The sequence below is a fragment of the Bidens hawaiensis genome, unplaced genomic scaffold (assembly GCF_021521415.1).
Source record: "Bidens hawaiensis isolate Kalapana, Puna unplaced genomic scaffold, B.hawaiensis_p1.1 tig00005168_1, whole genome shotgun sequence".
Taxonomy (NCBI): Eukaryota; Viridiplantae; Streptophyta; class Magnoliopsida; order Asterales; family Asteraceae; genus Bidens; species Bidens hawaiensis.
The window spans coordinates 1,725,861-1,738,082 of NW_027491331.1; the positions used below are offsets into that span (position 1 = coordinate 1,725,861).

At 35.8% G+C, this 12,222-nt stretch overlaps 1 protein-coding gene across 1 annotated transcript; it reads right to left on the bottom strand.

The window, feature by feature from the left end:
- Nucleotides 1-435: 435 nt before the first annotated feature.
- Nucleotides 436-8,721, bottom strand: LOC143629173 (uncharacterized). The gene is made up of 4 exons (XM_077098519.1): nucleotides 8,640-8,721; nucleotides 833-932; nucleotides 640-761; nucleotides 436-527 (listed from the first exon to the last, which is right to left on the bottom strand). Exons 1-4 carry the CDS (start codon nucleotides 8,719-8,721, stop codon nucleotides 436-438), a joined length of 396 nt encoding a protein of 131 aa, XP_076954634.1.
- Nucleotides 8,722-12,222: the final 3,501 nt, after the last annotated feature.

Genomic DNA, 12,222 nt, shown 5'->3' on the forward strand with positions numbered 1-12,222 from the left:
TATGAGAGAATGTATGTATGAATGTATGCATGTACGAAAGAAAGGTAAGCAAATAAAGCATATAATATGTATATTCATATGTGTATATGTAATTGTATGAATGTATGTTGCCTGATTAACTATAACTCACTTAGCATAACTGACTTTTAGTATGCACGCATGTGAATAGGATAAGGCAGCTATCTGGAATGAAGACACATGGCATTGGACTGAAGAGGCTGTCATCTTGAGAAGAATGTTATGATGTTTAAATGTGGCTTTCTATATTATGTTTAAAGACAAGAGTTTAATTGTTATGGAAAGATTTGAATGGTTATTATAATATATCGTTGAAGCTTTATATTTCGTAAAACTTTTAATTCGCTCTGCCATTTAGAACTGTGTTTATGAGTAAATCCAACATAAAGTAGGGCACCGGGACCGGAGCCTTATAATTTAAAACTTTTTTTTAAACTCCACAATTTTAGCAATTTCTTCATTGATGAATAATTTTGTAATACTAAGAGCATTATAGACTCCAGGTTCTTCTGAAAGTAATAATATATACAAATATGTTAATTCAGTTAAGATAGTTCTTAGAAAATTATACAAATTAATATGTTATATAGTTTCTAAACTATCCTTGTTTGTTTAACTTACCATCATAATATGTAGCAAATTGTAAAACAATAATAATAGCAGTTTGTTGTGGATTTTTCTCAACATAAGACTGAACGCTCATTGCATATGCATCCCATAAAGTCATATTGATTGAATTATCGCTGAAATAAACATATATAAAGTTTGTTAATAAATGATCAATTTATAATAGATACAAATTAAAATTACTAACTTGCTATCATATAACTTCATCTTCAATATCTTTGCAGGTTTACCATTTATGTTTGTGATATCTTCAACATAAATATCATCTTTAATAATTCCAATAACATCTATTGAAAATATCAAAAGAAATAAAGTTATTAACTTTAACGTATTTTTATATTAATTATGAATATTTTGAACTATCAAACATATGCACGTATCAACGGCGATTGAATTTGTAAGTATATCATAAATTGTTTTAAACTTAAAACCATGAATGCATTTTTCTAAAATCGTCACAGGCCTTTACTTCAGCGGTTCTTGAAAATGTAGCATCCTAGAATTTTTAAATAATAATAATAAATATTATTATTATAAATCCATGAGAACTATTAGTTATTTTGTATAATGGATATTAGTATGGACTTGTATTTAATAAATTGTCATATAGTAATATGGGCTCAAGGTCCATAAGCTTGAGTATAAAAGTCTCCTAAAACCCTAGATCTCATACTCTTTCCATTTTTATGCAAACAACTCAAGAAAACCCACACACAGAAACACACACTTCTGCATAATATCTAATACACGTTCAAGAACAAGATCCAACTATTAAGTATTCGTTTGTATCAAGTAACGAGGGAGATCTAGACTTAGTAAAATACAATATCCAAGTTTTGAGTCAATCTTAAAAAGCTATGCTTTATGTATCACTACGTGAAAATTGACCTTCGGTCACACGAAAAAAGTGTGGTCGTAGGCCTTTAGCCACACACATCTGGTTCCGGTCATGTGAGACCAAAAGTCGCGACACCGTGGGTATGATATGTCCACAAACAGTTTTTAGTGGCCTTATGTGCTTATAAGTGTGGCTAAAGGGTACATACATTAGTTGCTGGCCATCAAGAAGTCTCTCCAATAAGTATGGCTAAATGGTAGAAAATGGCCACATGACTATTTACTATGAGTGACCATTGCACGTATAGAGCCACATGATATCATGTTTCAGCCACATGAATTTTATAATAATGTGGCCAATAGGGTTGTGTTAATCTTGCATTGTGACCTATACCGTGTCGATATAGCAAAGAAATGGCCACTTAAATTTAATAATAGAGTGGCTAATTATATCATATAGACACTGGATATTACATTAAAAGTGGCTAAAAATGTTTACTTGTCACTCAAACACTCCTTTGTAGAATATAGTGTGGCTATTGTGTTACCGTTTGTCACACATAATGCTTTTCTACAATTTAAAGTGTGGCTATTGTCAAACTTTTCGTCACACATAGTGAGGTACCGTGTGGCTAATCATATCATATAGACACTGGAAGTTATTGTCAATGTGGCTAAAAATGTGAACTTGCTAGTCAAAATCTCTTTTGTAGTTTGTGGTGTGGCTATTGTCTTACCGTTTGTCACACATAATGCTTTTATAATATAAAGTGTGGCTATTATCATACTTTTCATCACACATAGTGATTTTTCCAATGACGTTTGATCTTGTTCCGCCACACAAACAAAAACCAACTGATGAAAGTGTGGCCAATGTTTTTGGTACCCTTTCGTCACACAACAATGTGTTTGTTGTAACTAATGGTCATTCATAGACTCTAATTTTTGTAATTTGAGGTGTGGCTTGTCTTACTTTTGGCCACACCTATTTAATGTGTTCTATGTGGCCAAATTGTGTGTAATTAGGCAATATATAATTATTTTTATTTTTTGTGCAGTAATATAAAACAACTATAAGCAAGCATAACAAAACAAAATTAGAAACAAATTATATTATCAATAATATTCACTTAAGCAAATGTATATGCAAAATATTAAATTACAAAAATAATGACTACCTATATACTAGCTAAGGCGTAGGTTTTCTTGGCACTGCTCCTTGTCTTCTGTTTGGTCACCCTGTGTATCTTTGTGTACTTTGCCTTTGCCTTCTTGCCAGCTCTGTCTAGTTCTTTTGAGGATGGGAGTGGTGGTAGCTGGAACAACAGAATATGAAAAAAAAATATGTATAATTAATGTCATATTTTGTAATTGAATAGAACAAAATAGTAGGCCTGCAACGAACCGAACGTTCGTTTAACTTGAACCTTTTCGCGGGAAGTTCGTGTATGTTTGTATATCTGTGTTCAATTACGTTAGTTTAAATTATAAACAAACGAACATAAACGAACACAAGTGTTCATTTTTTGAAATAAATGAAAATGAACATAGATATTTGTTCGGTTAAGTTAAAAGGGAACAAACCTCCTGGTCACATAAGATTAGGGGTTTTGGCCAAGCAACAAAAGTACTATTTGTGTCACCAACAGTCATAATTTCACCTGCCTCACAAGGAATAATTGCTTTCCGAGATTGCTTTTCCATGCAACTATTGTGGAACCGATGACCAATGAACTCTACCATGTGCCACCTTGTTACGCTTGTCATTCAGACACAAACGACACTCATACTCCTATAAACAAGCATGGGAAATTAAGATGTCTTAGTTGAAGTCAATATATAAGTACATACCCATGGATATGCCATGTTGGTGAGAAATTAACATACCTTTATTTCAGCAGGTGGGGAAGCTTCATCCGTAGATACATCAACTTTTCTTTTACAGCTTCTCCGTTTTACCTAAAAACGATTTAATGAATCAGCTTATTGATGGAAATCAATCAACAATTAAAGGGAAAAACTGATTTTGTCAAATACTTACTTATGATTTTTTCGAGCCGTTACTATCCGGAGTGTGGTGTAGTTGTGTTCATGTTTGGTCAACATTGTCTTATAGGCTTCATTGGTAACATAAAAGAAATTGGAATTGTTAGACTTATTAGGTAATAAAATATAAACTGAAATTGCCAAATACTTATTGATGTCGCGCTATGGGGATCGACTACCGTTTGGTCAACATTTTTTTCCACGGACTTGGCCTGCAATTTGGTAATAGAAAATGAGAAGACTCACATTGTAAACGAATTATAAAAAGTATTGAAATTGTCAAATACTTATTGATGTCGCGATATGGGGAGCGAGTACCGTTTCGACAACTATTTTATCCACATACTTGGCCTACAATTAACTTATGCAAAATCAGTACACTCACATGGAAAGTTAATTATTAAAAAAAAGTTAATAAAACTGTCAAATGATTACCTGAGTAGCATATTCTTGTTGCACAGCCTCACCTGAGGTTAAGATGTTTCCCACAGAACTGGCCTACAAATCAATTTATTAGGTTATTGAAAATGAAAAATCACATGGAAAGTTGTAATAAACAAAGAAACTTTCAGATACTTACTGGTGCTAGCATTTTATTTTGCCCCACGGCACTAGTAGTTTGGTTAGAACCAACCTGATTTGGAACATGATTAACCTACGAATTGTGACAGAAACAGTGCCAATTATGTATGTCGAATGCATTAATTAATATATAGCATACGTCACTTACTTGACTTGCCGACATTTGCGGCAACAATCCTTCGAGATGTCTGAACCTGGCCTCAAATGCTAACTGTTCCTTCTCATGGCTTGCTAGCATAGCATTCTTGGATTCAAGTAGAGACATAAACTTGTTCACCACTTCATCTCTCTGCACAGCCTCATACTCAAGTTGGGCAACCCGTTGCTTATAAGAGCCTTTTAACCGACTCACACCCCAATATTTACCTACTGTCAATCCGTACTCAATCCCTTTTAAAAGCCCACCTTTCTCTTTGCCAAGCACTAAGGTGACGACATATGTGCACGGTTCAAGTGTCAGGGCTCTGGAAGTGATCTGCTCCTCATGATCAACCTGCAAGAAAACAAATGTCAAACTGCCGATTCATTACAAGCATAAAACGTCGAATTTCATGAACTAATGTAAGTAAATAAACACTTTGTAAACGATTAGGTTAAAATATGTTATATATTTGTTCAAACGAGTCTATTACGCTTGTAACACGCTTATGTACAAAAACATATATAAATATTCTAATACGCTAGTAATACGCTTATGTATCCACATCAAGTGCTGAGACAAGTTAAAAGACTCAAGATTGTTTGACACCAATATAAGGCAATGAATTGACATTAACATGATTTAAAATGTTTAATACTAAAACATACTAATTTGGTTGCCACACCTTCGACAACAGCATTCTTGTATGCACCATTTTTGTCCTCCCTTGCTTTCATCCACATTAATGCACGGCCAAGGATCTCATCCGGTTAAATTTCCTTCTTTTTGACCTTGTAAAATACTCAAGAGAAAGCAGCTGATGGTCATGCATTAGACACATAAACAACAAATCATTGAACTAGAGAGAAAAAAGCTGACGATGATTACCAGTTTCTCTCGAAGGTAGGTTTAACCCCCTCGACCTATGTGATGATCAAAAACATTCTTTGCTCGAGCTCCCTTTAATAAAGCTGATTTTTTCTTCAACCACACATTATAATCATTTCATTATATTTAAAAAAACATAAACCATATATAGTCTATCAATCTACGTTTGCAGAATAGAGGATTTATACCTAAAACTGCTCTGATTGTGTGTACTCAACGAAGCGATCCCAGTCTTTTTGCCTGATCATCATCCTGTGTCCCTTGGGTATCGCCTTCAGCTTCATAGGTTTACCGATGTTCGGCATAATGTATTTGGCATTCATTTTTCTTCTGAAATCCCGAAGAAGGTGTCCGAGCCTATTCATCACAGAAGGCTTGTGACACGCCTCAATCTCAAAATATTTCTGCATAATATAATACAATAAAGGTAAATTACCTCTCAAAATAAAAAATGCACAAATAAAAATAAAGAATAACCGTTATTTGTTCCCACAGTTTATATCAAAGCTCCTTCGTGACCTCCCTCCAACTTAAATGTCTCAAGCCAACTATTTCCCTTACAACATTCCCTAAAAAACATGCAAACTTTGATCTGGTTTGGCCAGTGAACCTACCCAGATTATCAAACTCCACTACCAGTCTGATACCACCAGAGTTTGCATAGTCGGTACGTAGCTTAGGTAACCTCGTCAACCCCCTTGTAGGTTTTTTTTGTTTTAGCAAAACTGTTGATGGGTTCGATAGCCATCGTCGCTAAATCATCGTCTCCTTGACCGTCTTCTTTGGCTTCCTTGCTGGAGTAGCCTTCAGTGTCTTCTGATTGACCGTCATAGTCTTCGTTGGCTTCCTCATCGGAGTATAAACATGCTCTTATTCAATTATTTCATTTATAAGCTTCATCTTCGATTGTTTTTTCTGGAGTAGCCTTCAGTGTCGTCTGATTTGTGGAGTGGAAAAGTTTTTTAACAATTTGGAGTGTAATTTGATTTTTAGAGTGTTAAATGTAATTTGGAGTTTTTGAATATTTGGAGCCAATATTTTGGAGCTTTTTGAGTTTTGTCTCCCTTTTTGATTAAGAACCAATAGATTATTGGCATAGTTTTAAATTTAATTTAAAGGGGATAAACGTGTTACTAGCGTATTAGGATGTTTATATATGTTTAGTACATTAGCGTGTTACAAGCGTAATAGTGTTTTTTAACAAAGTGTTTTTTGTTTTATTTTTACATTTAACCATGTGTTGTTTACGATTTAATAAGCGTATCACAAGCGTTTTTAACAAAGTGTTTTTTTATTTTATGATTTGTTTTAAGATGCTCCATAATTACATTTCATTAAAAGTTTTCATACAAAATGCACCATTACAATACATTCCATGAAAGAAAATAAGAGTGAATAACAAAATAGATGTTACAAGAAACTATAAAAGTAAAGCATTTAAAAACTAACCAACCAACATTCAACACAATTAACTAAAAAGTGTATCAATACAACCATACAAATATTTCCCAAAGTGACCAAATCACAAATGTTCCAAAAATCACCAAACACATCACCAAATATTTCCCAAATATTCCAAACATCAACAAATCACTAATCAACTTTTAAAACTAACAAAGTACATTCATTGAAGTCATATTCAAATCTGCACTTATCACCAATCTGTAATTCATTTTCCTCCTTGAAAATTTTCCATTTTGGTAAACAATATCTGAATTTCAGTTTCGACACTTCACCATGAAGTTTCATTTTTTTACGACCTTCGGGATTGACCAAAGTGATTAGCATTCCATCATAGGCATCAATCTTGGTAGCTATGTGACTCGGAAGACGTTGTGAAAAGCAAATTTCAAATATATTATAAAGTTAAAATTTAAACGAATATACTTGTAAATAAAAAAGAAATTTAAAAATTCAATTTACCAATTTCTTGGTGACGTTCATGTGGAAGACGATTTTAGAGTTATCATTTTTCTCATCAAGATGAATTGGGTTTTGGGAGGAACTACCTTGATTGATTAATTGATAGATGAGAAACAGCTGATTTGGTCTAGGAAGGATAAATTCTATGCCATCTACATGAAAGACATTAATATGAAATATAATATCTGATATGATTTCAAACACAACAAACGAACCACCTTTCAAGTTGGTTTGTTTAAAAACCTCAACCCATTCCATCCCAAAGACATGAAACTTTAAACATAAATCTATCTGGAGCAATAAGCTCGAAAAGCAAATTCATGCAATTTTCACTAAATTCTTGAATCACGTACCACTCAGGGAAATCCTGTTAAACCTGTTAATTGAAAGACATTTGAATTTGGAAACAATTATTAAAAACAGAAATTAAAACTTACCAAGTAATGGACTTGTCGGTTTCTGACTAGAATACATATCATAGTACCGGATTGATCATTTACGTTTCCTTTTAAAGTAAACATATTCAACATAGATGTTGACTTAAGCTAAAAAACAACATATGTTCCAGCTTCTATACAACATTCTCTGATTAATTCAATCCAACCGGTTCCAAAATAAAACTCATCAAGTACTTTGATTATAACTACAGAAAACGTTCGACCACTTTGATCATAAATCAAACAACAGCTGGTATTCGATTTCATGTCAGCAAACATTGGTTGAACAGCTTTAGGAATGAGCTATAAGTAACACAAAAAATGTTCTTAGAATGTATATGTAGCAAAACTGTAAAATGTTTCATAAAAAAAATTAACCAGATAACATTAACATACCATCCTACTCATGGAATCGATGTCGATATCTACCAGGAACTTAACTCCATTATTAAGACGTGGCATTTTTATGTCAGACGAGTTTGTATGTTCAGAACAAATTAACCAGGATAAGCGATGTCTACGAATTACAGTAAAAACGAATTACAAATATTCTTACCAGAAAGGGAAGTTAGAAGTCAATTTAGGGTTTTGAAGGAAAGGGGTTTTATCATTGAGATTTGTTTGAATTTTTTTTATTTTTTTAACGCATATAATTATATTTATATTTTTTTTGTATTTGTTTTATAACTTATTATTATAAAAACATAGTCTTACTTTTAGTTTTTTTTACTAACATTCCTGTATAAATTTCGTTAAAAGTTGAGTTCGCTTAAAAAATCGTATTTTTTTAAATAAAATTAAAATTTTATCCATTATTGAACTATCTTATCTTAACCATTAGTAAGATTTTCTGGATAAGATTGACAACTTCGTAATAGAGAAACTCATAACATTCTAGTGTTATCATTATCATAATGAATAAGTATGTAGTTTTGTATGATTATCATCTTCTAGGTTAACATCATCACCATATGTGTTATGATGATGATCAACATCATAAAGTTATCATTATTATCATGTATTATAGTGGTTATCATCATCATATTCATCGATCATCGTCACCATGAAAAGGCCTCATCATCAGACGTGCGGGTAATCAACGTGGTCATTGTATAGGCTATGGTAGTCGGCGTTGATCATACGGGTAACATATATCTCATTATTAGTGTCATCATCTTCGTCAATAGCATCATCAACACCAACATATATATGACATATTGCCATGTACGAGATGTAGTCAACATCATATGGGTTATCATAAACAAAACACCCAATATTAGCGATCACTGTCGGCACCATCTTATGAATTCTTGTTGTCATCAAACGACATCATCAGTCGTACAGGCTACCATCAGTATGATCATCGTATACGTTATCATGGTCATCGTCGATCATACGGGTTACATGTCATTAAACATCGGTATCACCATCGTCATCAACATATATATATATGTGTGTGTGTGTGTGTGTTTGTGTGCGCGTCTGTGTGGTGTATTGTCATATAGGTACCTATAATTGATCATCATCATATATATGGTGATCATCATCTTAGACATCATGATCATCGTACGAGCAATAGTCGCCATCGTATGGGTTAGCGTAAGCAAACCGTACCATACATGTTAGCAGCATCATTATGATAACCACCATCAACACAGGTTGTTATACCCATGTATTCATTTGGGATCATTATATTAGCATGGTCGTCGTCATCACCATACGGGATAGCACCGTCAACGTCTCATGGATTACATATCCGCAAACATACTACACACCACCTACTGCCACCATCCACTGCCCACATTCTCCACAACGACCTCCAGCACCAACCACTAACCCCACACCACAACCACCCACCACCACCACCCACCACACCTCCGCCACCAAAACCACCACCCACCACACCTTCGCCACCACCACCACCCACCACACCACCACTACCCACCACCACCAACGACCTCCGCCACCACCACCCACTACCCACCACCACTACCACGCACCACCACCACCCACCACACCACCACCGACCTCTGCCACCACCACCCATAACCCACCACCACCACCACCACTCACTAATATTATATATATATGTTTTTATACCCACCCACCACCACACATTCGCCACCCCGAACCACCACACCTCCGCCACCGTCCACCACCATCATGACCACCTTAACCCACCACCACCCACTAATATTATATATATATATATATATATATATATATATATATATATATATATATATATATATATATATATATATATATATATATATATATATATTTATACTATTCAATACTAACCGTACGATTAAAATTTAAAAGCACGTGCCTTCTTTTAAAAGGGTCAAATAATTACCCTAACTCATCTACTTCTGGAACGACGATAATTATTCCCAAAATTCAACCTCGTAAGTCAATATTCCTTAGAACCACCGACGATTCATTTCTACTGTGAAGCACAAGGTCGAAGTACAAGCACAACAAAAGCCCTAGGGGTTTAATTATTCCGGAACGGAACCAAAATGAAGAACCCTAACTCATCTACTTCTGGAACGGAACCAAGGACAAAGCACAAGCATGATAGGTGTCAGAATAAAGATGGAACAGGTGTTAATTTATGATTTTTTTAGCGTTTTAGGTTTAATTAATCTTAAAATGTAAGCATTTGTTTAAATCTTCTTATGTATTAAAGCATTTTATAAGCGTGTTGTTGATGTAATACATATCTGTAGAGGTAGGGTATGAAACCCACCATTTGGCTAAGTAAAAAACTAGTTACATACGCCAGGCGGAACAATACGCGCCAGCATGCTACTAACGCGAGGCGTAGTGCATGGCACCAAGAATAGGAGTCCAAAGTAACTTTCCCTGACACCACGGGAATAGTAATGAAAAGGTCCCACAAGCATGGGACAAAAAGATGGTCACTCACTTAGGGATAAACACCAAACCAATGGGGATTGGACAACACATAAAGGATGGTACAAACAGTACAATAACATTCTTGTCAAAAGACCATGATGCCCACCAACTTTCACCAAACACCACAATCACACGAATGGAGAATATTATTGGTAGAGAACCTAACAAGGTGGTTGGTCACACACTCCCTCCTTCGGTTATAAATACCAATGAACCTCCAAATGGTAAAGGATATACTTCCTCCTTCTATCACTATCAAATTAGACTATTTCGGACTATCAAGTACTGATTCTCACGCCGTAGGGTGGTTACGAGAGAATCCCTCCCCATTACTCGTAACGAGCTCACGCTGTTTTGTTTTGCAGGTTACACTTGTCTGCGCCAAGAAGGTTTTATAACCCCCCGTGTAGAATACTCGAACTAACGTGTTAGACCTTGAGGGGTGGTTTAGTGTTTCTTCATTGGCGCCATCCGTGCATATAGCTAGAACTGTAACTTACTCCTTTCTTGACTCAGGTGAGTGGCAAGACAAAACCGAAGGAGGTTGGCCAAAAAGCCAACCTAGAAGGAAACGTAGAAAATCTAGATGTAGGGGATGTGGGAGGAGCTCTCTTGAATACCTCCACCATTCACCCTACTGTCACGCATAAACAAAAAACAAAGACACATTACAAAACAACCATGCCGCCAGACATCATGGCGTGGCTCGAGGCTGAACAACAAAAACTAAGAGACAAAGTACAAGAAAAAATGGCATCCGTTGTGTAACCTAGATCATTGTTTGATACAGCTTCTAGTAGCAACGAAGATGACGAATCTGAGGAGAACTCAACACCAGCTCGTGCAAAAACACCTTTCGCTAAAACATCTCCTGCTAAGCAAACCAGCAAAGCAGGATACAAGTCACAACGGTCAAATCTAAAAGCATACTCATGTTTAAATGACCCAGACTATGAAGAGAGCTGGAAAGAGCCAGACGTCAAAAAATTTGTAAAATACCACCCAGAAGTAGCCGTTGATTTTTCCAAGCCGTACCGACAAATAACATCGGCGGGAAAATCAAAGTTCATTGCAAGAATAGCCGAAGCAGAGCTACTAGAAAACCCAAAAATCCCACCAACGGTGGGCCAGTATGATGGAATCTCAGATCCAGATGATCACTTGCAAACCTTCACGGCTGCGGGTTTAGTGTCTGGATGGACTATGCCGTTATGGTGCCACATCTTTACGCTAACCCTCATGGGAGCCGCTAGAGTATGGTTTGAAAGGTTACCAGATGGCCAAATCACAAGCTGGGAAGATATAACAAAAAAATTCACACAACGATTTAGCCAGCAACGGCGACACATCAGTGACCCGGCGGACATTTTGAATATCGTATGAAAAGATAACGAGACACTCGAAGACTTCATCACAAGATTTAACAAAGAAGGGCTAAACATAGGCGGCGTAAGTGAAGAACTTCTGCGGGCAGCCTTTCGCCAAAACGTAAAGTGTGACGATCTTATACGTAACCTTACGGGCAGAGATGGCATGCCGCAGCGATGGGACGATGTAATGACCGCGGCCAAAATGTACGCGCGAATGGGAAAAAAGCTTAGGGAAAGAACTGGCAAAGAATGACATAAGAAATGACACTAATAGGGCTCGCCAGGGAAAAAGAATGTCTTCCTTATGGTCAAGGTTGAACAGAGAAAGAGAATCCACGTCCGATCCATCCAGAATAAGACAAAGAGGCCAGCCAAGTACACCCCAAACGAACACAACCCGGTGGACTCCGCTGACAAGAAGCCCAACCCA

Excerpts from the sequence above, each read along its gene's own strand:
- LOC143629173 (XM_077098519.1), bottom strand. The coding sequence starts at position 8,721 with ATGGCAATATGTCATATATATGTTGGTGTTGATGATGCTATTGACGAA. Across the intron at positions 933-8,639 it reads TAATGAGATATATGTTACCC|ATGTTATTGGAATTATTAAA; the intron begins GTATGATCAACG and ends TATTTTCAATAG. Across the intron at positions 528-639 it reads ATTTGCTACATATTATGATG|AAGAACCTGGAGTCTATAAT; the intron begins GTAAGTTAAACA and ends TATTACTTTCAG.